At 50.3% G+C, this 23,787-nt stretch overlaps 1 protein-coding gene across 10 annotated transcripts in view; it reads left to right on the top strand.

The window, feature by feature from the left end:
* Nucleotides 1-23,787, top strand: part of TCF7 (transcription factor 7) — a 57,759-nt gene that overhangs the window by 19,416 nt on the left and 14,556 nt on the right. For all 10 annotated transcript variants that reach the window (XM_090150806.1, XM_031598415.2, XM_031598413.2 and 7 more), the window contains exon 4: nt 22,382-22,514. In XM_090150806.1, coding sequence (XP_090006932.1) covers nt 22,382-22,514 — 133 coding nt within the window. The remainder of the gene's footprint in view (nt 1-22,381; nt 22,515-23,787) is intronic.

The following is a 23,787-nucleotide window of genomic DNA, read 5'->3' as shown; positions in this document are numbered from 1 at the left end:
CCTATCTAAAGGGGTTTAGAATATGTGATTGAAAAGTGCAAAGTATTATTAACGTTGAATTAATGTCTGCCATTACAATATGTAATGGACTATTTCTGCACACACCCCATTTCCTCCTGCTTGAATGTTTTGTCAGACGAGTCCAAGTGTTTACCAGCTTTATAGTTGCCCTAAAAGGGAGCGTGAGCTGTGGCCATGGTAGTGAGTGGGGCTGTGGGGCTGGAAGGGACAACTGGGAGCCGGCACAGGGGAGTGTTTCAGGAGCCAGCAGTGGAGCAGGGTCAGGGGTGGGGGGCTGCCCCATGGCCAGCTGCCCTGTCTCACGCAAAGCCCGCTGTGATGTGCTCACTGCACTGTGCTGAAGGTGCACGAGGGGCGGGCAGGCTGCGAGTTCCCCATCCTCCTCCCACTGCCGCATCCCCACTCATCCCCCAAGTGCACTGGCCTCTCCATGCACGCTGCAGCTCTCCTGGCACACTGCTGCTTTTGAGGACCCCAGCCCAGACCTCTCCTAGCAGCACGTCTCCATCCCGGCCATTTGCTCTCCTACTCAGACCAGGCTGTCCCCAGCCCTCACCTTCTGCAGCTTGGCCCAGCAGAGCCGGGCAGCCCCGCACTGTGCTGCCTCCTCATTGCTGCGTGCTGCTTTCTGAACTACCTGACCACACCATGTGGGTTAGTGTCTAGACTGCCTCACTTTAACAAAGTGTATTCACTAATATAATGTACTATTAGAGCTCACTAAAAGTACATTTCTTTCTTTGCTCCTTAATTGTTTGTTCATTAGCTTGCTCGCTGATTCATAAAATATGAAAACCTCCAATAGGGTATCTAGTCACTAGTGCAAATTAGCTAGTTTCTAATGTACATAAATAAATGATAACCCCGCACTTACAGTTCGCCTTTAATACAAGCACTGCACAGAAGTGCTTTATCTTATCAGGAAAGAATTGGGTCTGCTGCTATGCACATGAAATGACAAGTAAAGGCAGAGGCTGGGAGTGCTGTATCCTACACCCTCATAACATGTTAGTGGCAAAAATGATCTCTTTTCTGCTGGGTAATCTGTTTTCTTTAGTTTTGAAACAGGAATATGGCATCCTTGGTCCTGTACCTTCATAGGTGGGGTGGGATGTGAACATGTAGACATGGTCTGCAGGCTGACAGCAGCAGGGGAAGACATGAAGCTTTCATTCTCTTGGGACTCCTTCTTTTCCCCTAGTTTTTCTTATCCAGTTTTGCTCTTCCACTCTACTTCTTGGTTATTGCTGTTGCTTGCGAAATTATTCACAGAAAAGAGCCATGTCCTCAAATTCCCATGAACCTTGCTTCCAGGTAAGAAGTGCTCATGTGCAAACTCCTGGGAAGCTCATCTCTAGCTGTTTTCCAGCCTACAGTTTTGTGGTGGGAAGGGTAATTCTATAATACAATTCATATATACAACTCTTTACTCTTTTCCGTCCCGCTGCTAGCATGCTCAGCACAAAGAGTCTCATTCTCTAAAAACACTGCAGGATTTTAGATAAAATTCTAAGGATGGCTGTTTAATGTCTGCATATTTTATTGGCTTAATCCTTATTCAGTTCTGTAATTCTCTCAAATAATGAACACAGGCTGCCTGGTGTAAGCTTTTGATACAAGCTGTGGCTTCCACCACACAATGTGCCTACAGGAGAGGTTTGCACTGACAGTGGCCAAAGTCCCATAGCAACATACTGGTGTTCCACATAGAACAACCTACAGATTAAATATTAAAAACTCAGATCTTGTCAGATTCGTATGGGCAATAAAGATTTCTGGTGGAGATCGAATACTCGTGTCTTTTGTTCCCCAATTGATGTTACAGCCTTTTCCACGGGCATCGTTCCCAAAGCCTTTGCTGTAAGGCTCAAACCTGAGAGTGCTCACGTAGGGAAATAATTTCCCATGTGTGGATGGCTTTGTTGAAATCAGCCTGACAATTTGTGCATAACATTATTTGGATGCGTTTGTAAGTGCTGGGCTTATGCATACAAGATCAAGGACTTAGTAAATGTTTTTTGTCTTGATACATAAAAGCTTTGTTGGTTGGATATTGAGGTCTCTGCTGCCTCAGCCCTGTTCAGTTTCAATGGCAACCACTCATATGCCTGTCTTGAGCACACCTAAGTATCCATACTATGTAAAACTTTAGGACAAACTGAGGGATATTCCCACAGGTCAGCTTACTGTGGGCTGCAACATTTAACAGGGTACCTGGACTGAAAACATGTATTTTGTACAGAATGAAGTGTACACTTCTTTATCAGCCTCTTTCAGTGCAGTTGATTCAACAGAGATAGGATAACGTGGGGTGCGTATCTTCGGTTATTTTACCTCATTACTACACCATGACTTTAACTGACTTTACCTCAAAGCCAGCCAAACTTCCTTTTCTTTGCTAAATTTGCTCATGAAGGCTGCTCTCATGGCCAGCATCTCTTCCTCGGATGGATGCAGCAAAACCTGAGCCATGAGGGATAACCGCCATGATGCGCCTGAGCTGGCACCAGGCATGGCCCATGGGGGGCATGTCACCAGCAGGCGGGGAAGCAAAGCTAAATCCACATCCTGAAGCCATTTTAGGACCTCCATGGTATCCAAGGGGGTAATTTTTTCTTGGATGTTTTGAGTTTGAAAATCTGAGTGCGTGATTCATGTGGTCTGGGAGCTGGCAGCGCTCGAGCCGTGCTCTCCAGCTTCCCCAGGAGCCTGCAATCTGCTCGGGCTCTAAATGCAGACCAATTATGCCACCGAGCTGAGGGGAAGCTGCTTTAGAAAGTCGGAGGCCTTGGCCTCCCAGTGTGACTCTGCCCACGTTTCCAGTAGTTGGGTTTTCTCTTGTTTGGCCAGCTGCTGGTTTCTGTCTTTTTGTCAGAATTCCGCTTCAATGAAAAAAAAAAGAGTTACTCTGATCTTTAACCCACAAATCCAAAATCTTTTGTCAACGAAGGCAAACCCCAGAACGGGTAACATCTCATGTCCTCATGTCATCAGAGCTGACCAACGGTACACGGTGCTCTTCAGGGCTGAAGAAAGGCTCCAGAAGGCGTCATTCAGAAATTCTCTTTCATCCTCATCTAATTCTGCTTGGATTTCTTCATTTAATTGTTCAAATCATCAGCTGTGCTCAAGTTCTTAGATTTTTGGTTTCCGTGTGGGTAATGCCATCCATCTCTTTGCATATGACCAAATTAGGTGAAAGAAAATGAGTTATGCTTATTTCTGTGCTTTAGGTGCTTGTTTAAGTGTACTGTCCTATGCAAAACAAGGAGTATGGTTCTTTAATGTTTTCTTTAGATCCCAACTCTAATCCAGCCTCCCCAGCTCCACCTGAGCTATGCGTGGACGTAATTTTCCTCTCTGTACAGATCTTCTGCATTGGTAAATGTAGAGGTTATTACAGAGGGTATGGGAAGCTCTAGATGAACAGCTTTTGTCTAGGTTGCAGAATGGTTACTTTTCCCACCCGTTCTGTTCTCTGTCTCCCTCTTGGTTCATTGCTGTGGTGCTGAGACTTTCTGTTGGTGGTTTTTGTGACCCTTGGCAATTGATTTCAGGGGCTGCTGCACAGCTCCTCGATGAACACAACTTCTGTTCGTGGCAGGTCCTGTCTGCTCCAGGATCACAATTGGGAGGCAACATATTTTCCTGCAGATATCAAGAGTTTTAAAGTCCTCAAGCAGGTTTGCATTTAAAAGGAAGAGTTGCCAAATTCAGCGTACGTAATTGACATATAATTTGAAATAATAGCTTCACAGGAGTGACTGTGAAGAAGTTGACCTATATATTCCTTAGAATTGTGAGTGTGTGGAGGAAGGAGAGAGCTTGACCCAGCGTGACATTCAGATCTCAGAGGAAGGTTGCATGACTAACCATAAAAAAAAGCAGTCATTTAATTTCAATCTGAGAATTGCATCATGAAATGATGAGCTGAGAACCATGGAATCCAGTATGGGTTTGTGTGTGCCATTTTTCTGTGTGCCATTTACTTATGCTCATTTGCCTGAATGAAGAAAAAGAAGTTAATTACTTTATTTTGGAAAGCAGAAGTAAATGCATCTCCTCCTAACCTCTCCTGAAGCCAAAGAGGGCTTCAGCTACACCTTCAATTCACGTTGTTGCCAGGTGGTGGTGATCCTGCTCATTCATAATACCTCTACAGAAAATTATCCCAATCCCACAAACCACTCCTTATTATCCTATTGATATTCTGCAAACAGGGAGACCTCTAAGGTTTTGGAGACTGGAATGGAGGCAAGTGCCTTTCTTGTCCTCCAGCCTTCCCCTGGAGGGGGATGATGCAGGATTTCCCCAGCCCTCAGTGGTAGATACAGGTGATGGGGCAGTTTGGGTCTGCTTCCGTCTCTTCCTGGAGCAGAGAGCTGTTCCCCCATGGCATCCTTCTCCCACATTATCTGGGGCTGAGCTCCATCCTCCCCAGCTCCTCCGCTTTCCCATTCCTGCTTGCCGTGGCAGCAGGTTGATGACTCGTGGAGGGAGGATGCTGCACGTGGGGGTGCTTTCAAAACAGGGAATGAAGCCGGTGTCAGCAGCAGCCCCAGCATCAAGGTCAGCACATGAGGTCGGTGCTGAAGGGCAGCTCTGCGCTGTGGTCTCGCTGTGTCCGTGGCACTGCCATGTTTCCTGCAACTGCACAGATGCCCTTCATCAGCTTTATGGGAAGGATGGTTTTATGTCAGCTGTTTCAGTCTCTCTGTCTCCTTGTGGAGCTTCACGACTTCCACATGCAGTTGTAGGGTTTGCCCTACAGTGTGGTTGTATGACACAATGAGCTGTTTGGGGTGACTCACCTGGCACCGTGCTCTGTTCCGTGCTGTTTGGTTAAGACATGACACGTTCCACGAGCACTGGATCAGGAGGGAGGAGAACAGGAGCAAATTGTTGCTACCGTGACGTGTTTTGTAAAACTGTGATTGCAGTGCGTGCTGAGCTGCTAGAGATCAGTCCTTGCTCTCCTGCTCCCTTCAGCAAGCAGTGCCCAGAGCTCTGGGTTTTCCCTGGCAAAGCAGATGGGTGCAAGCAGCTGGAAGCACAGCAGGGCAAGCTCTGGTGGGGCCAGCCGCAGTTCTGGAGCTCCCAGCAGCTGCTGGGTCACCCAACCCATGGCCAGAGCGCAGAGCACTTTGCTTTGCAGCCTAGTAAACTGTCTCAACACCAACATGCACAGATACATATGTGAGATCTCTTGCCATGTTCCTGTTCCAAGCCTGCACTCCTGGCTCTGCGTGTGAGTAACGCCTGACTCGCGGGGATGATGCTCATTACTCATGGGGAGGTGCTTGCATCCCATCGCTGAGCACCAGGTGCTGCCGATGCTGGGAGATGGAAATCTGATTATCTGGCCTTGTTTTTCACGTTGTTTGTCATGATAAACCAAGACTCTGCTGTATCGCGTAGAGCAAATCAACCATAAAGTCAAGTTCTCCAAATTCTGCCTTCGCTGCTATTTGTGGAAGGAAGGTAGCAAGCAACGTGTGATAGCCACAGACTCTCTTTTACATGAGAATTACATTACCTGCAAAGAATGTAGGCAAGCCAGCTTCAGTGGTGCAACTTGCTGAAGAAAAAATGGGCAGCCAGCACTAATAGGAGGATCTGGGCATTCATAAATGGATTAATTTTCTTTTCTCTCAGTCAAATGTTTCTCTTTAAAGCACCTGCTAAGTAAGGAGCGAGATAATGAGGTGTCTGGATGGTAGGAGGCGTTTTTAGAGCTCTGCTTTTGCTTTCTGTTCTTTAGCTCTTGTGTAGAGCAAAGGAAAGGCTCCCATGGCGTGGGGACACAGCAGTGGTATGGAATGAGGATCCGGGCCCTGAAATACCCACCCTGAGAGGCCTCGTGCTGCAGGCTTGTTGGAAAATGAAAGGGATAAATGAAGCGGAGAGTCTGCACTTAGGGATAGAGCAGAACCAATGAACGTGTGGTCCCAGAGGGCAGCCATTCCCAGTTCTGTACACGGGTTGCTGCCACATCACGGGGATGCACAGGGAGGGAGGGAAGGACGGGCCACCACTCTGCTCCAAGTGCAGCCCGGAGCAGCCCCAGACAGACCAGAAAGACAACGTGGCATGGAAATCAAAACACGGCTCCTATTTGGCTAATGGTGCACAGGATGCAGTGGGGCCAGCGTGAGGTTTTGTGCTTGTGGTCAAGAATTTAACTTTCCTTTTTCTGAACGCGCTCTAACGTAAGACACTTTGGGGGTGAGGGTTTCAAATGAAACAGGATTCTGTGTATGCAGAAGTTGCTTGTTTGCAAATACAGTGATGTGAATTTAAACCCCTTGTGGTTTACCATGGAAAATACAGAGTTGGTGTTTTTCACCCGAACTGTGCTACACACACACTGCAGGCAGAGGGGACCGCACAGCCCGCGCAGGGGAGAATGTGAAACTAAAATTAACTTCCCCCGTACGCGCATGGACAGATGCAGATAAACGCACACCCAAGGGCTCCGTCAGGGTGATTTCCTCATGCCATTTCTGTCTGTGGAGAGGCTGTGTTGGTGGAGAGAAGGCTGTGGCCCCCCAGGTGGTGCCTGGGCTGCGCCCCGTGGGCACGAGGCACTGAGCCCCAGCTGAGGAACTGTGTTTGTAGGGCAAGAGTCGAATGGGAGGGGAGCAGTCCTTGGGGAGGTTGCCTTGGCCATGCTCTTTGCAGACATAAATGGATAGCTAGCCTCCACAAAGCTTTGTAGGCAAGTTTGAGGCTTTATACATCTTGAATTTGTGTTTTCCCAGAAGCATAAAAGTCTTCTTGCTTTTCAGCATGTGGATGGCAGTGTATTCCCGGCAAGAAGCAGAGGTGGTTCTTTGTGGGAGCTGCGAGAGCCAGGAGGAAGCTTGTTCCCTCCTGGTGACATCTCACCTGGTCTGCTGCTCCTCTGCTCTAAATGGGCAGAGGGTCAGCATCCAGGGAGCAAGCCCCAGACTGTAGGCATGGGAAGGAGTCCTTTTGCATCACATCCCTTAGTTGCATGGCACAGCTGCTGCCTGCTTCCCAGTGACTTCTGTCTGTGAAGAAAGGCAGGATGCAAATCTCAGTGGTGTCATTATTTGTGAAATCGCTGATTCTCATAAAGGCAGGGAAAGGGTACGGTTTGGTATGATGAAGATAAATCATTTGAAATGGAAACTTACCACTCTGGTACTGGAACAAAAAGAAATCCCAGTACGTACCCTGTGCAAAGGGTGCTTGGATGCATTTATTACTATGCATTAATGGGATGGGTGCGAGAATTGCCCTAAACATACAGCACTGCTTTTACTTTTGATTCCTCCCTCGGTGTTGAGGTTTACAGTCTGTAACACAACATGTGTGGGTTTCATAGGTCACTCAGTCTGCCCTGGAGGAAATGGATCTCACATGTAGTTTCTCATTCTCATTTACTCTGTGTTCATCATTGGTGCAGAGACCAACAGCGATCCGAATGCAGAGCATCAGCTGCTCTTGGAGAACCAGGACATGACTGTTTTCACCAGGCAACAATTTTGGGAGGGTTTTCCTTGAATGTACAATTTAGTAAAAATGGGAAATTGGTTTTTGAGTTAAGATAAGGTGCATGTTTTTCTTAAGGTTTGTCTGGTAGAGAATTACAGACAGAATGAGCATGGCTATGTCTGAGGGTGATCTGGGACCAGGACAGAGGGCTGGGGCTGGGGCTGCTCGGAGACTCTGGGTAGGAGGGAAGTGTTTTAGGATTAAGTTTTGACTGGGGAAAGCACAGCTGCTCTCTGCTGCTCCTGCATTCCTGAGATGTGCTGCTTAGTTGGCTCTTTCCCTCTGAGTTTCATGTGCTACCTTGAGCCTTGGTTGCCTTGTTGGCCACGGGTGGAAGCATCCTCCAAAGGCATGCAGCAGCTGGCATGTTGCTTCGTTGAGCTCCCCTGTACTGCAGTCCCATGGGCTCAAGCACTGTTTCTACAGGCAGTGTCAGCCCAGCTCCAGCAACATCTCCCTGTTCCCAGATATTCATTAATCTGAAATGAATGATGGCAGCAGCATGTTCTGCCATATAACATCCTGAAATCAAACCCGAGCCTCAGCCCTTTCACTGCTCCTGGGACTCCCAGTGACCCCAATTTTCAAAGGAGTCACAGATTCACTCAACACAAGCTTTCCGTTTTGGTGCAGTCTCCCCTCCGGGACAGCACCCTTTACCATCACCTTTACCATCACCCTATACCACTCCTTTACCATCATGTCTCGGGAGAAAATGAGCTCGGAGAGCTCCATGTGCTCTCCCCATTTTTTGCTCACGAGCCTCTACTGAGCCTTCCCATGACACTGTTTCATCCTGAGTTCACCTGGATTACAACCCCAGCACCTACTCCAGTCCCAAAACCATCGTTCTCTCCTTGTCAGATACTAACCTTAACCAAAACGCTCACCCAAGCCGTGAAGACATGAGCTGTGTTCAAGCTGCCTCCAGCAAGACACGGAGTCCCCAGGGGTCTGGGTTTGGGGTGAGCTGTGGCCGAGGCTCCTGGAGGGGCTTACAGCCAGAGTTAGGGCTGGAGCAAGTTGTGAGATGGCAAATGGAAGCAGCCAAGAGCAAGGAGTGCATGCAGCAGGGCCTGAAGGATATGTGCTGTTCTATTTGATGTATGGAAAAACATTGGTTGGGTGTGGGGTTCTCCAGATTCGGGGTTTAATTCAAGCTGATGTTTCACCATGAGGCGGGACAGGAGGCAAAGTGCTGTGGTCACAGGGGAAGCTTTCCCAAGCAGTGGGTCCTGCCCACATTGCCTGGGCTGCCGTCACGGGGATAAAGCAACGATGGTTCTGTAGCTGCGTGGTCTGACAAAAGTCTTCCTTGGAAAAAACAGGCTTCTGGGAAGCGTATCTGATCTCGTCACCGTGAGATGACTGAGCTAGAACAGTTTCCTTAATTAACCTTCTGTAAATGAGGTGCTTTGATGGGTTGCAGCTCAGCAGTGCAGCAGAGATCTATTTCTGAGGAAATTCTTTTGGATTCCAGCAGAGGTAAAAATGTTTTGAGTGAGGAGGTACAGTATCCAGTAATAGCTCTAAAGCTCACAGATAACTCTTTGATCTCTCCTGTATCATGACTCCGCATTGCTTTTGAAAGATAGCTGAGTCTTTCAGAGCAGAAAGCGGCTTTTTCCTCGCCCTGCATTCAGTGCAGGCAGCCAGCAGGTGTTGGGAGCACAAGAGGTGACCTCTCCTTCTTTGCAGCTTGGTGACAAACACTGGAGAAATCTGGGTATGACAGCTACTCCTGTTTTACATATAAAAAGGAGCTTTGGGATTTATGTAATCAGCAGTTCAAAACCTATCAGTAGAACACGAGCAGCTCCAGGCTGTTTGCATGCAGCCGTACACAAAGCCACGCAAGGCACAGCCCACCCAGACCTGAACGTCCCCATGCCACAGCCCCTGAGCAAAGCTCCAAACGCTGCTCTGCCTTTCCAGAGCCATGCATGCAGGGAGCAGCCATCCCTGCACATCTGGATGGAGGCACAGCTGGCAGAGCATCCTCCCAACCCGACGTCACATAACATCCTCCTGCCCCTGCTGTGCCCACAGCTGCTGGGCTGCAGAGCCCTGTCCCATGCTGTGAGTGCTGCATTGAGCAGTACTCACAGCTTCTCCCATCCATCCCCATTCAGGCTCCCAAAGGTGCTCTTTCTTTTCGCTGTGTTTTATGAAGCGCCGTGTACACCTACTTTCAGCTATAAATAAAAAATAATCATGTGCATTTAACACTGATTAAAATTCTTTTTAAATTTATATGCAAACGAGGAGCAGCCACAGGCTGCTGGCAGGGTGCCCATAGGGCCCTTTGTTCTGGAGAGATTGTACACCACTGATGAGCAGATAAATTCGTCTTCAGTGCCATCGTCTTGTCTTCATTCTGCATCTTTTTTATAACTACTGGAAGGTGTAGGTTGAGAAACGCTGGTTTGATTAGCTGGGCTTGTGGTTGGTCCCTTTTCATGCCAAAATCATTTAAGTGTTCCAGACATGGCATACACCCATGGAATCTACAAATATATCTCTCCCCAGTGCGTCATAATTCCTAGGGTAGTAAGTGATGAATCATCAGGATCTAATGTGAAGATAAGCTAATTAGCATTAATCAGAGCTCCTGCCTGAGGTGGGAAAATGCTAGGTGAGCAGTCTGTTGGCTGCCATTTGTGTTGTTTAATTATTTTATTTCTATTTCTTTCCATTTTACAAATGGGTCCCTTCAGATCTCCCGAGCTCACAGGCGGTTTCCTTTAGTGCCCTGCGAAATATGGATCCCTGCTGGTGTCCCCGAGCCCCCCACCTGATCCCACCCATCATCCCACTCCTTGCCATGGTCTGGAAGTCCACTGGCTGCTCTTGGTCACCTTGGGACTCAGCCTGCCTCTGTGTTGAATTTATGAATCGCTATTGTATTGTTTTCCTTCTTGAGCCATCCCTCCTGGCACAGCTCCCATGCAGCAGGGTGCACGCACCCCTGGGTGCTGCCTGCCTCGTGCTGGGTGCCATAACCCGGTCGTGCTGCAGGATCACATGGAATTCAGCCTTAGCAAACAGCGTGAGCAAGCACCACCCTGCGCGGCCGGGCTGAAGGATTGTTTGTGACAAATTCCTTTACGACTGCATCGTGCATCTGCAGCGTGCCTCCAGAGGCTGAAAGGAATGGGCTTTGCTTGCACAGCTCCTGCTCTGTGTGCCCTGCACACACTGGGTTTGGAAGCAGGAATTCTGTGCTGAGCTCAGCCTTGGCCATTAGCATAAAGCTAATTAGCTGCCAGTGAGACCTGAGCCCTACAAGGAAATGCTGTGAAGATGTTTTGGCAGCTGGGAGCCACCAGCGGGCTTGGTGTGTTTTGGGAAGTGAAGCCCAATGCAGGGACAGCAGTGTGGCTGCAGGGCTCCTTGTGCCATGGGGATGCACCACAGTGGTGCCCACAATGAGAAGAAGGTAAAGTGTGTTCTGCTCCGTGGGATGGGGTCTGGTACAGCCCCGGCTGGTCGCTGTATGCATGCAGCTGTTTGCCATCTCCCTTTGCCACCCATGCAGAGAGCGGAGGTTGTTATTCCCTGCTGCTGGAATTGCCTTTCCCTACCCTGAATCTGCTGCCATCCCATAATTACACAGCCTCTTCCATTGCGGTGAAACCCGCCCCTTCCTTTTGGAACTGTGGCACACGGGCTGTCTGCAGGCAGCACCAGCACTGCTCGGCTCCTCCAGTGCACATGGCTGCTATTCACATCAGCTGTGTTCCATAGCTCAGCACCGGGCCGAAAGCAAACCCGAACCACAGCTCATGGTGCTGACAGCAGGGAGCAAGCACCAGAGAAGGTTTGCAGCCACTGACACAGTCACTGCAGTCAGCCCTGGGACGCTGTGTGAGAGCACTGCAGGGATCCAGAGAGCACCTATGGGAAAGGAGAGCAACACATCAGTCCTGTGGGTCTGATGGCTGGGAGGCTCTGCCATCACCGGGAGCTGGTTACAATAGATAGAGTAGATAGGAGGGATTAAATCCCAGACTACAATTTGTTTTTGGCTGAATAATTATGATTCATTAGTCCCAAGCACAAATTATAGCAATTTAAAATATTAATACTTCTTTTTATATATATATAAAAAAAGGAGGAGGCAGGTGGATTGTGTCTGATAGGTCTGACCCCCATGGCCAGGCTGCCCTCCTTGGTTTTGTTCCATATCCCCAGTCTGGCAATGGCAGTGATGTCTCTGTGGTCATTGGGTCTCATGGCACAACTGCCCTCCACCTGCATCCCCAGAGCTGCCACATGTGTGAGCAGAGCACGGCCCTTCTGCCTCAAAACTGCACAGGCACAAATGGGACCACGGGCCAGGGAGGTCTTCCTTGGGGCCACTCCTGGAATGGGTCAGTGGGCATAGTGGGATGGGGATGGGTGTGGTGATCATAGAGGTCTTTTCCAACCTGAATGATTCCATGGTTCTATGAAATTGTACATAAATGTTTTATGCATAATTTGGTATACGTTTTGCATGAATGTATACAATTTATACATATAGTGGCTATATATTTAGGAATAGTTGTGGGGTTTTTTTTAATACAAAACGTGTAAAATAGGTCTTTATTTTACACAAAATGCCCTGCTTTAAGCTGTATTTACAGCATGCATTGTGAGCATCACAGCAGCAGCGAGCCTGCTCAGATGCAGGAGATAACAGGGCTCCACCCTTGCAGGCACCTTTCAGTTCAACACTCACTGTTAAATCCTTGGGCTGAACACAGCCTGGTGCGAATGCAGGGAGGCAGTGAGATGGATGCAGAGGTAAGAGAGCACCAAGCACTGCTCTCGTGGGACACCCCAGGTGATGCACGGCAGTGGGACGTGTCCTGCACCCCAACAGCTGTGCCAACATCTGCATGGGCCCGGCTGCAAGTGGGCTCCTGACATGAGTAAGTGAGAGCCTGAAACACTGCAGATGTGGTTGTCATGCTGGTGTTGTCTGCTGGCTCAGGAGCTGTGCTCTGCTCCATCTAGAGGCTGTGCTTCTGCCCCGCACCTCGCTGTGCACCCGGAGCACCGAATTAAAAGTGCTGTGAGTTTATGTGCGTTTATGCTGCAGATCAAATACCTACAGACTGCCAGGCTGCCAGCATAGGGTGTTTTCCCTATTTTTCCTAGAAACCTGAATGAATGTGTGCCAGTGCTGGAGAAAATCATAGAATTGTAGAATGGCTTGGTTTCAAAGGGTCCTTAAAAATCATAGAACCAGAGACTCACAGCGTGGTTGGGCTGGAAGAGACCTGACAGCCCCCAGCCCACCCTGCATGTGCTGGCTGCCCCCAGCTCAGGCTGCCCAGAGCCCACCCATGGCTGCAGGCAGCACAGCTCTGGCTGCAGTGCCACCCTCCTGATATCCAGTCCAAGTCCTCCCTCTGCACTCAGAAGTGCACGTCCCTCAGAGAGACAGAAAACGTCTCATTGACTCTGATGAGGATTGCCATAGAGAAGTGTCCTGTGTGCTTCAGTATCTTGTTGCTGTTCTGCTGAAGCCCTGCATTCAGTGTCCCCAGCTGCTGGCTTGCCTTGGGCTTCGTGTCACCCAGCACTGCAGCTGAGGTCTGTGCTGTGCTGGGGACACTCACAGGGACAGTGTTATGGGAATAGTGTGCTTTACAAACTGCTTTCTCTGTGTAGCAGCTCAGTGAGAACCAAAAAAAAAAAAAAAAAAAAAAGTGTGAAAACATGTAATCCTCTGTAATCTGTATGGTTTTAACTTGTTGTGTTCTCAGCAGCTTAGATGACGACTGTGCGATAGACGGGTTTATTTCTGAATTGCAGACTTTACAGGGAAAAATACAAATCCCAAAGCAATTGGAACAGTGCTTTAATTGGACACAGCATTGTGAAGAGAGGGTTGGGTTGGACAGTGCAGGGTCCTTTGAGAGGACACTTCTGTGCAGGTCCCTGTCCCGGTAGCAGCAGCAGTTTTTCATTCCCAGCTGCCAGAAAGCAGATGTGGGACACACAGACGTCCTGCAGGACCTGGGTCGTTCCTGCACTACAATATTGCACTGCAGGCATGCGGAGGCTGCGTGCTCAGAGGTGTGGCGGCTGTGTTTTGTAGTGTAATTGATGCTCTGCGTAACCTCGGTTTCATCATTCAGCAAATGCTGCTGTCAGTTCTCATAATGAGGCAGAGGACGTTGCGAGGGAGTGAAACATGGGGGCTGTGCTGCTGCGGTTGGGCAGCTGTGTGGGTCAGGGGCTGGCTGGGAAGGGTCCTTGCCAGGAGCTCGTGCCTTTTGGCAGCTGCAGGCATGGAGCTGGACCCAAACCATGTTGCTTGGGCAAAACTGCATCCCAGCAAGAGCTGTGGTTTCCACAAGTTGCATTTTTTGATGAAAATGAATAACGTTGCATACATTTCCTGGCAAATCCCGTGGTGAGGTCCAGCATTACATCCGTGTCCTCGTGTCTCACAGATCTGCACACATCGCTTTTCGGAAGCAGCCGAAGCCCAAACTCAAAGCAAAACCGAGTTGAAAGAGCAAAGTTTCATCCATTATTTTTCTCATCAAAACCATATGAAATTGTGACTTTCTCATTCTTTCAGCACAAAGCCTTTGATCACTGCTGCCTCATGAGCATTTGATCACTGGCTTGAAGCTCGACCCAGCACTGAGCACGCTCTGCCTGCTCTCTGGTTTCCAAGTGAACGTTTTTGGTATCTGTCTCGACCGTGTTATCCCAAGCTGCCATTCACATCAAACTGTGGCCAAACGCTTCCTGGAGGTGTTGGAAGAAGTAGGCTGAGATGCTCGCCTAGCTGCAGCAGCGTTCCTCTGTGTTTTATTACGTAGCACAGCACCAGGAGGAGCTGCAGTTTGCTGCGTTTCCTTGCTGGTTTGAGTGGCAGCGCCCTTTGATGGCATCACCTCGTGCTGGCTGTAGCCATGTAGAAATAGAGCACGAGGCCTTCAGCCAGGGTCTGAAGTCCAAAGTCTGGTTTCCACGCTGGAGACCCAGAGATGAAAATAATCACGTGAGCATCCACTCACGTAGTAAAATCTGATGCAATGGGCTGTGCATCTCAAAAAAGCCTGAAAAACAGGCTGTGACAAGAGCTGAGAGCCGAGCTGGGCTGTGCACGGCTCCGTTCCACCCCTGGCAATCTGTGCCATCACACAGAACAGCATTGAGGCGTGGGGCTGAGGTGTCCTCGTGTGTCCCTGCCCTGTATTGCAGTGCTGTGCTGAACCTGAGCCCGTGGGGCCACGTGTCCCTTCGTCCCACCATCCTTGGCCAGGCAGCCTGAAAGATGAGCTGCTCTCCGGGCTCCGTTTTGTTGGAGGTAACAGTTAAGGAACTTCCAGAAGTCAAGTGGCAAGATGAGATTAATTAGGATTCCTGTCTAATCCTAATTACAGTGATATTTGCTTCCCACGATAGGAGGCATTCATTACCATATGGATCAGTTTGTTTCTTCTCTCTGTCTGCTTCCCTCCCCCCAGCAATAAAAGGTTAAATAATATTTAATATATCTTTGCAGTAATTAAAAAAAAAAAATCACTTCTTTCTAATCTCATATAAACATGAGATGGGCAGAGGAGAAACCCACTCAATTCCCTATTAATTTTTCCCTGTTGCCTAATTATATGCAAATCCACCAAGCCCAGGTTTTAATGCAGCCATGCACGTGAAGAGATCGGAGAGAGACCCGAACAGGGCAGTGGGCTGTGGTGTGAGTCGGGGGCTCTCCAGAACCCTGCTGGAAGATAAATGCCACATTAGAATTAAAATGTTTGTTTCGCCCTGCGCTACAACACTTGCTGGCTGTCAGAGGGAGAAGGGGCATTAAGCGTTATGGAACTAATTCCTCCTATCGAGAACAGTGGGATTTCTCCCGGCCAGACATGCAGCATCATCCCGGATTAGTGGCTCTAGCATTCTTTGTCAACATGTCACCATCGAGAGCGAGCAGTGAGCAGCGCCGCTATCGCTGTATGGCTGCAGGTGTCCTTGGGAGCTCCTTTTGGCTCCGGGGAGGATTATTTCCCTCTGCATCCTCCCAAGAGGATGCTTCGTAGAGAAGAAGGGTAATAAATGTTAGTCCAGATCTGCAGACCTGGCATAGGGCAGCTGCCCTACGTGGGGTCCTTTATCTCATCCAAGGAGTTTTTGTCCCCCTCCAAAAAACCCGTTTGGGTTCAGCAGCAGCACTGTGAGAACGAGGACGGCAGCCAACCCTGGGCCTGCCCAGCTTGGAGACGCGTTTGCCATCCCTATAAATATCAAAGGATTTCACCATAGCGGTGATATGTGTAGCAAAGAGAGATGGTAACTTTTACAAATGTTCATCCCTGCTTACACCGTGTTATCTGCTAATTAGCCATTGTACACATGTGGGCACAGCCACGTCAGTCTCAGTGTCTGCCTCATGAGCGCCATGGCAGCTGCGTGCACTGGGAGCAGTCAGTGTGTGTAAGCACTGCCACAGTGCTGCTATGGCTGCACTTCTGCAGCAACTGCACTTCGTCTTGTGCAGTGCAGTTGCTGAGTTGGGGACTCACTTTCAGACAGCGTGAGGGACTTCTGTGTTGTTGTCTCTTTGTGATCAGTGACCGCCCCACCACCAGGCTTTGAGAATGGAGGGGGACTGAAAGAAAAGGTAGTTCAGCACAGCATAGCATCGCACGGTGTGGTACAGCTCAGCATAGCGTGATATCATGTATTACATATTGCATCACACAGCTTATAGAATCATAGAATCATAGAATGGCCTGAGTTGAAAAGGAGCACAATGCTCATCCAGTTCCAACCCCCTGCTGTGTGCACACCAACCAGTAGCCCAGGTTGCCCAGAGCCACATCCAGCCTGGCCTTGAATGCCTGCAGGGATGGGGCATCCACAGCCTCCTTGGGCAACCTGTTCCAGTGCCTCACCACCCTCTGGTTGAAAAACTTCCTTCTAATATATCTAACCTACACCTCCCCTGTCTCAGTTTAAAAAACCATTCCCCGTTGTCCTATCACTGCAGAGCACAGAGTAGCAGCACACCACCACCCAACAGCACAGCACCCAGCACAAGGACCCAGGCAGGCGATGTGGGCGCAGGGTGACGCGGTGACAGCAGCACGGCCACTCAGTGCGGAGGGGCAGGTTTCAGCCCTCTGATCGTGGGGGAATTGAAACACCTTCAATCACATCCGAGTTTTTTTTTGTTTTTTTTTTTTCTGTCTGTGTTTTGTTTTCTTTTCTTAATTCCCCTCTTTCAAGTAAATGTTTTTGTTTTCACCTGTAAGTGGAAAGGAAGCAAAAAGCCGTGCAGCTGCAGTCCTGTGGGAGAACACAGGGGATGGCAGCGGGCAGCTGCTGCATGGCTGGCACTTTGGGGCCATGCATTCCCCCACTGGGGCCATGCTGCCCGGTCTGACCCCACCTCGGGCATTGCTGCAGCGCACGGATGCATTTGGCTCCAGGTTTTGCCAATGCTTTGTCACAAACACTCGCGTGTTCCCCTCCCTCACCCCCCTTGGACATTTTCCTGATTAATTCTGGGTATCGGCGCTGCTGCTCTCCTTCGAGAAGCTAAAGGAGGTCAGATGGTATCAGCATGGGGGTCACGGCCGTGCCTTCACTTCTGCAGCCATGGTGGGTTACTGGTAACACCGGCCCTGCAGCACCGGCCCCATTCGCAGAACTGCGTTGCAGAGAGGAGCAGAATGGGGCCCTGTCGTGTCCCAGGGCTGGGAGGGGGTGGGGAGGCAATGGCAGGGACAGCCCCCGTGTTTGGTGCTGGGCTGCAGCCAGCTGTTGTTTCATGCAGCCAAATGCTGGGGGCTCTCAAGCATCACTGCAGCAGTGCCCAGGAGCAGGGCAGCGGAGGTGGGGAGCAGCTCTGGGCAGAGGTGTCCTCTCTGACATGGGATGGCATCCGTGGGATGCCACACATTCATTTTTCAGGGGATTTCTCTGGTTTGGGGAATTATTGCCTCCACGCTTGCCCTCTGTCACCCCAAGAGCACTTTTTATTTTATTTTTCCATGCCTTCATTTTCTTCATGAAGAACCACCTACATTTTTCTCTTAGAAGATAAATACTTGAGAAGCGAAACGGCTCTTCCTGTGCCCGTAAACGGTGCAAAGCTCAGCCATTTCCCCACAGAGCTGAACTTAAAAACAGTAACCCTTACTTCTTAAAGCCAGCAGCAGCTGCAGTGGGACCCAGTGCTGAGCATCTGCAGCTCTTCTAGGGATCATGAGGCTCTCATATCAACAGAGCACCAGGCCACATACCAGATCTGCAACCATCAGTTCATTGAGGCTTCTGAAATTATTGAAGTTATTTCCCTGTATTTGTCCTCCTTTGATGCTATTTGCGTGCAGAATTTATGGTTTTGAAGGAATCAAATGGATATTCCCCTCCATAAGCAATGCAGGATGAGGAATAACTGCATGCATCAGTGTAGGCTGGAGGCTGCTGGAGAAGGACCTGGGTGTCCTGGTGGCCAGTGATTGACCAGCAGTTCACCAGTGGTTGACCAGCAGTTGACCAATCGACCATGAGCAAACAGTGTGCCCTTGTGGCCAAGAAGGCCAGTGGTGCCCTGGGATGCATGGCATAGAGCATGGCCAGCAAGGGAGGGAGGGTGTCCTCCCCTCTGCTCTGCTCTGAGGAGGGCACATCTGGAGCACTGTGCCCAGTGTGGGGCTCCCCAGCTGCAGGAAGATGTGGAACTGCTGGAGAGAGCCCAGAGACTCTCAGGTAAGGGTTGGATTTGGGGGAATATGCAGATGTCCCTTCCTGCCCCTGTGGTTCCGTGACTCTGTGATGCTGTGTGTGCCATGAGATGGGGACAGGTTTGGGGCAGTCCCCACGGGTGCCCGTCCCCATGGGGCGACGTGGCCCTGCTGACACCAGAGCTGCTGGGGTGAGGGCAGTGCTGACGTGGGTGACTTTAACTTTCCCTTCTTCCTTTCTGCCGTGGCAGTGGCGAGGCAATCTGACTGCAGCAAAAGTGAGAAAAGAGAAAAAAAAAAAACACAACAAACCAGCGCTGTGAGGAGAAATGAGCAGATGCTGCTGGCCTCAGTGCTTGCAGAACAGGGTCTCATTGCAATGTCTGCCCCCCGATGGAGGCTGGGTTAGGTTTATTCACATTGCCCCAAACTGGGAGGTTTGCTCAGGATGCAGAGGTGCCCTGAAGCTGTGCAGAGCTCTCCAGGTCCCGTACCTGAGAGCCCTGAAGCACAGCCCTGAGCCCCACATCGATGATCCCACACTGCAGGATGCTCCCAGCCTCTTGCTGATTTGAACAGATGTTTGGATACGGGGCAGAAGGCAGAGCAGTGCTGGCTCGCTGCAGCCTGACCTGCTGCCTCTGTCTCTGCGGCACAGTGACTAATTCTGCAGAGAAAAGGAATTAATTCCTCATTGAATCAGCAGCAGCGAACTCCGTAGGTTTTGTTTTGCATAGCCAACGCGTAGACTCATCTCTCTCTCTGAGAAGTGACGTTGAAGCCAACACTGGGCTGACTCCTGGCTGCAGCCCACAGCACTGCTCTGCCCGTCGCTTTGCTGAGGCGGTTTCTTGGTGCTGATGCACATAGCTGGGGATGCCCAGACCCCGGTGCACCCCAAGCACCAGTCCCTGCCCAGGCCCCACACTGCACAGCTTTGTCATTTCACTCTTTTTGGGGCCAGCAGTGTGGGACTGTTTGAAAGTGCTGTGAGTGATCTGGCCCGGCTGTGGCTCCGTTCCCCACCGGTGCTGCAAACCACAGTGCTCTGGGTGCTGCGCTGCACGCCCGGGTCCTGTGCACCCCTGGGTGCTGCCAGCCGGGTTGAGCAGGGGCACTGTGTGGGGTCAGCCCCCTCCCGCAGCTCCCAAAGTGTGTGGGGTCCCCAATATGAATAGGGTCCACTGTGTGCATAGGGCACCTTGTGCTTTTGCGGCCCCTGTGTGAGTGTTGTCCCCCAGTGTTCACAGGGTTCTCTCCATGTGTTGGGTCTCTTAAGAGCACATCTTCCCCACTGCACGTGGGGTCCACAGTGTCTCCCTTGTGTTTCAGGTCCCCTTTGTGTAAGGTCCCCCATGGCTGTGAGGTTCCCTATGGCTGTCAAACCAATGAGAGGGGTCGTTCCTAGGAAGGATGCTTTGTGCCTTTGTGCAACAGCACCGATCTAAATTGGCCTTGTGAGATGAGCTCCCTGTTTGGTTTGTGTGATCTGCTCTTCTTTAACACGCTCACCAAGCACTGTCTGTTCTTTTATCTCTTTCTGTTTTTAACAAGCAGACGATGGGAAGGGAGCAGTGGGGACCCTCTGTGCAGTGCAGTGCCAGACTGAGCCCTGGCTGCTCAGTGGGCGACCACCAAAGTCCATCCAGAGCTCTTCACGCCTTGAGCACCACATGGTGGGAGATCAGCGGGGTTGTGCTGCTTTGGTTTAGTTCTGATTTGTCTTCTACCCAAAAATTAACCCAAAATCTTGCCCTGTGCCAGCCCTGAGGCAGCACTAGATGCTGGGATGCTTAGAGCTGTAGCAAGGTGTGCTTTACCCAGCTTCACCAAAAATTCACTTCTTTTTAAAAAAATCTCTTTCTTCTTCTAAACTAACCCAAGCTGAAAACCATCTGTATTTTTTGTAATATTTTCACAGCTAAAACTAATATTCTTTGTATTATAGCCCATGAAAATTCTCGGTATTGGCCATTTCACACTAATTCTGGGTTTTAGTCACACGACCATAGAATCATGGCTTGGTTTGGGTTGGAAGAGCCCTCTAAAGGCTGCCTGGTCTCTCTCCCCACAATGAGCAATGAACACCCACAGCTCAGTGCTCAGAGCCCCCCAGTCTGACCTGTGCTGTCAGCAGGGATGGGGACCACCGCCTCTCCAGGCAGCCTGTGCCTCACTGCCCTCAGTTTAACAAACATATTCCTTATATCCAATCTAAATCTCCCCTTTCCTAGTCTCAAACCATTTCCCATTTGATTTTTGCTGCATTTTTCTGGCATTAGCTCCAAACTTTGAACTCTTGCAAGGCAGCAAAGTGCTCATTCCTGTGTGCTGTTGCGAAACATCTCCATCTTAAACAATGAGTCAAAACACCTGCTGCCATCAGGTGCTTTCCAGAAAACTTCTGGTTACAACGAATCACCGTTTGTCTAATGAAAAAGCCACATTTTATTAAAAAAAAAAAGATGAATTCTGAAAAGTTCTGCTCAGCCAGAAGCGAGTTCTTCCACTCACCTCAAGCCTCCATCACAATCAGATATCCGCATGTAAGCAGCGACATCTCCTCATTTTGCCTTGCCAGCAATTAGTCCCTCTTAACAATTAGCACAGCTGCGTTGTCTCCTTGCTCACCAGATACTGAAGCCATTTTTCTGCTGCAGAGTGGGAGCTGCCTCTTCACAGCCCTTCCTCTTTGCATTCAGTGAGTCCCACCAGGGCGATGGGCAGCAGCTCCATGCCTGCACAGTGCTGGGTAATGTGAGGAGCCTGGGCACCTCAGGGACTTGGTGGTACCTTGGGTGGTACCATAGTGACCTGGTGGCACTACAGGACTAGGTGGCTTGTGCTGGGAAGGGCACAGTCACTGCTGTATCCCAGCACATGCAGGCAACATGCACCTGGTTCACATCAGGAGTTGGAGCTCTCACCCACTCTTAAATACCTCCAAACCTGCAGCTCTTGATTTTTATTTGCACGAGCAAAGCCAGGTGGAGGATGGCATCTCCACCCGCCCCATTGTTCCCATTGCAGGGTTCCTCCTGGTGCCAGCAGGGCTGCACGCTGCTCTGTCTGAGCAAAATCGTGACCCAAGTGAAAGGCAGTGGTGAATCAACCCAGAGGTCAGAGATGAGCTGTCAGAAAGCAGCAGAGGTGCTCTGGAGGTGCCCCAATGGGACAGGAGCTGAGCTGAACAGCTGCCAGCCCCGCTCTTATCTACTCCCAAAGCAGTGCTGCCATTCCTGGTTCTCCTTCTGGAGTTATATGGGACAAATGGTATTGTTGTGCTACCAGGGTGAAGGCAGTCTGGGTTTAAAGGCACTCCTGGGCAAAATTGGGCAGGCAGGGAGCAGTGTGGGGTGCTGCAGGTGAGACAGCTGCGTGCACGTGTGTGCATGGCTGTGTGCAGGGGTGTGTGTGCACTGTGTGCACACGTGTGCATGGATAGGTGTGTGTATGGGTGTGTGCATGGATTTGAGCCTGGATGTGTGCGTGGATAGGTGTGTCCATGGGTGTGTGCATAGATAGGTTAGTGTGTGAATGTGTGCACAGGATTTGTGCACGGATTTGCATACAAGTGTGTGCATAGGTGTGGGCATGGATGTGTGCACAGGTGTGTGTGCCTGTGTGTGCACATTGCTCACAGCAGTGCAGCTGCTCAGGCCGGGTCCCTGCTGTGCCACGCAGTGGTACCACATTGTGCATGGCCCCCCTGGCCCTGTCCTGCTAACAGGAGCAGCTGCAAAGGCCTGAGCACAATTTTCAGAGTGAATGTGCAGGATGTGAAAGTCCAGCTTCAGACCAAAGCAACACATGGGACTGTGTGTGTGAGGGGGGGGATTGGAGGGGGGACAGCAGAAAACTGGAGCAATGCATTGGGTGACACGCTGTTAGCATTCATCCAGGGGTAAATGATACTGGAGATGAATTAGAAAAAAATAACAATTCTAGATCAGCTTTGTGTTATTTGAGCTGATCTGCAATCACCATCAGCTGTTGCTGCCACTTAATTTGGGGCTTTTCTTGCAGGATGTGTCTGTTTAAGCAAAGAGGGGCAGTGGCTACCCTGGGGTTGCTGCAGTCCTCCTTCCAGCAGCACAGCCCTGAGTTCCCCCCCCCCATCCTTCTCTTTGCAGTCCAACAAAGTTCCTGTCGTGCAGCCGTCCCATGGAGTGCACCCGCTCACACCGCTCATCCCCTACAGCAACGACCACTTCAGCCACGGTTCCCACTCACCCCATCTGCCCGCTGACATCAGCCAGAAGCAAGGTAACCCAAAATTGCTCATCAGTGGGTTCAGAGCAGCGGGCACTGCTCGGAGCCCCAGCTGGGGCTGACACTGCAGCAGGATGGCCACAGCGGCCGCACGAGCCGAAAGCCGGAGCGGAGCCCGCAGGGCGATGTGTGAGAGTCAACCAGAAAATGGAAAGTTGTCTTTCCTTTGACTCATACCCAAACTGCTGTCAGGTTGTCATTTTGAGAAAATAAATGCTTGAAACAGGAAATATTTTGACTAAATAGGATCGGTGTCTGAGCTCTGGGTGGACCTGTGTGTGCGTGTCCGGCACGCGCCAACCCCCAGTGGGGCTGCAGAGGAAAGTACAGCACGGATAGGTCAGATTGAGCTGTGCATAGGGGAGCAGCTCCCCCCTGACCACCTCTTCTTGTGGGCTTCAGGCTGAGAGTGAAATCAAAGCTTCCTCAGCCTCCTGCCGGAACAGAATCCCTGCAAGTCTGTTTGAATCACTCAGATGTTTGCGGAGAGCTGGTCTGGGGTTCAGGTGGCGCTGAGTGCATTCATTGTGCTGGGTCAGAATATCCAGGAGGGATGGGGAGCTCATCAGAGCCCATAGTGCTGCTGGGTCCAACACCTGAGTGTCATAAATACAGCAGGAAAGCATGAAGAGTTAACAGATCTATTGGCAATTTTCTCAGCAAATGGCAGATTTCAGCACCTGGAAAGGAAGCCTGCAGATTTCCAGGTTAGCAGAGGCAGAGATCCCACAGGTGGGAGAGGAGCGGAGGTTTGGGCTTTGTTCCTCTCTGGGCTATGTCCTAACCAACCCATGGTAAATTCTCACATTCACATTTTCCCTTTGGTTCAGTTATATATCAAGTTCAGTTAGCACCTACTGAGATATTTGGAATCCAGTGATGTTATTCCTAAATACTTATTTATCATTAATCCTGTGAACATCCCAGATCTCTGGGTCTGTGCTCTGCTGCAGCTCTTCTCCCATGCAATAAATGCAGGTGGTGCCCAGGCAGCTGCTGGGCAGCCCCAGCACGGAGTTTCAGCTGCTCCAGGCTGGAGAGATGAGACCTGGGGCTGGTCCCAGGGCAGGGCAGAGAGCAACAAGACTGCAGAAAAATTAAACTGTGAAGTATCCCTGCTTCTCCTGGGCTGGGTGAGCTAGTGCTGATGCTGCTGGAGCATCCCCCAGTGGAGGAGCCCCAGTGGAGCATCCCCACTGGTTGCTTTCAGGCTCTTGGTGCTGACTGATTGGCCAAGGGCTGTAAGAACAGCATTGCATTTCCATGT

The sequence above is a fragment of the Phasianus colchicus genome, chromosome 15, assembly GCF_987193195.1.
Source record: "Phasianus colchicus chromosome 15, bPhaCol1.hap1.1, whole genome shotgun sequence".
NCBI lineage: Eukaryota > Metazoa > Chordata > Aves > Galliformes > Phasianidae > Phasianus > Phasianus colchicus.
This window is presented reverse-complemented; position numbering and strand designations above follow the sequence as displayed.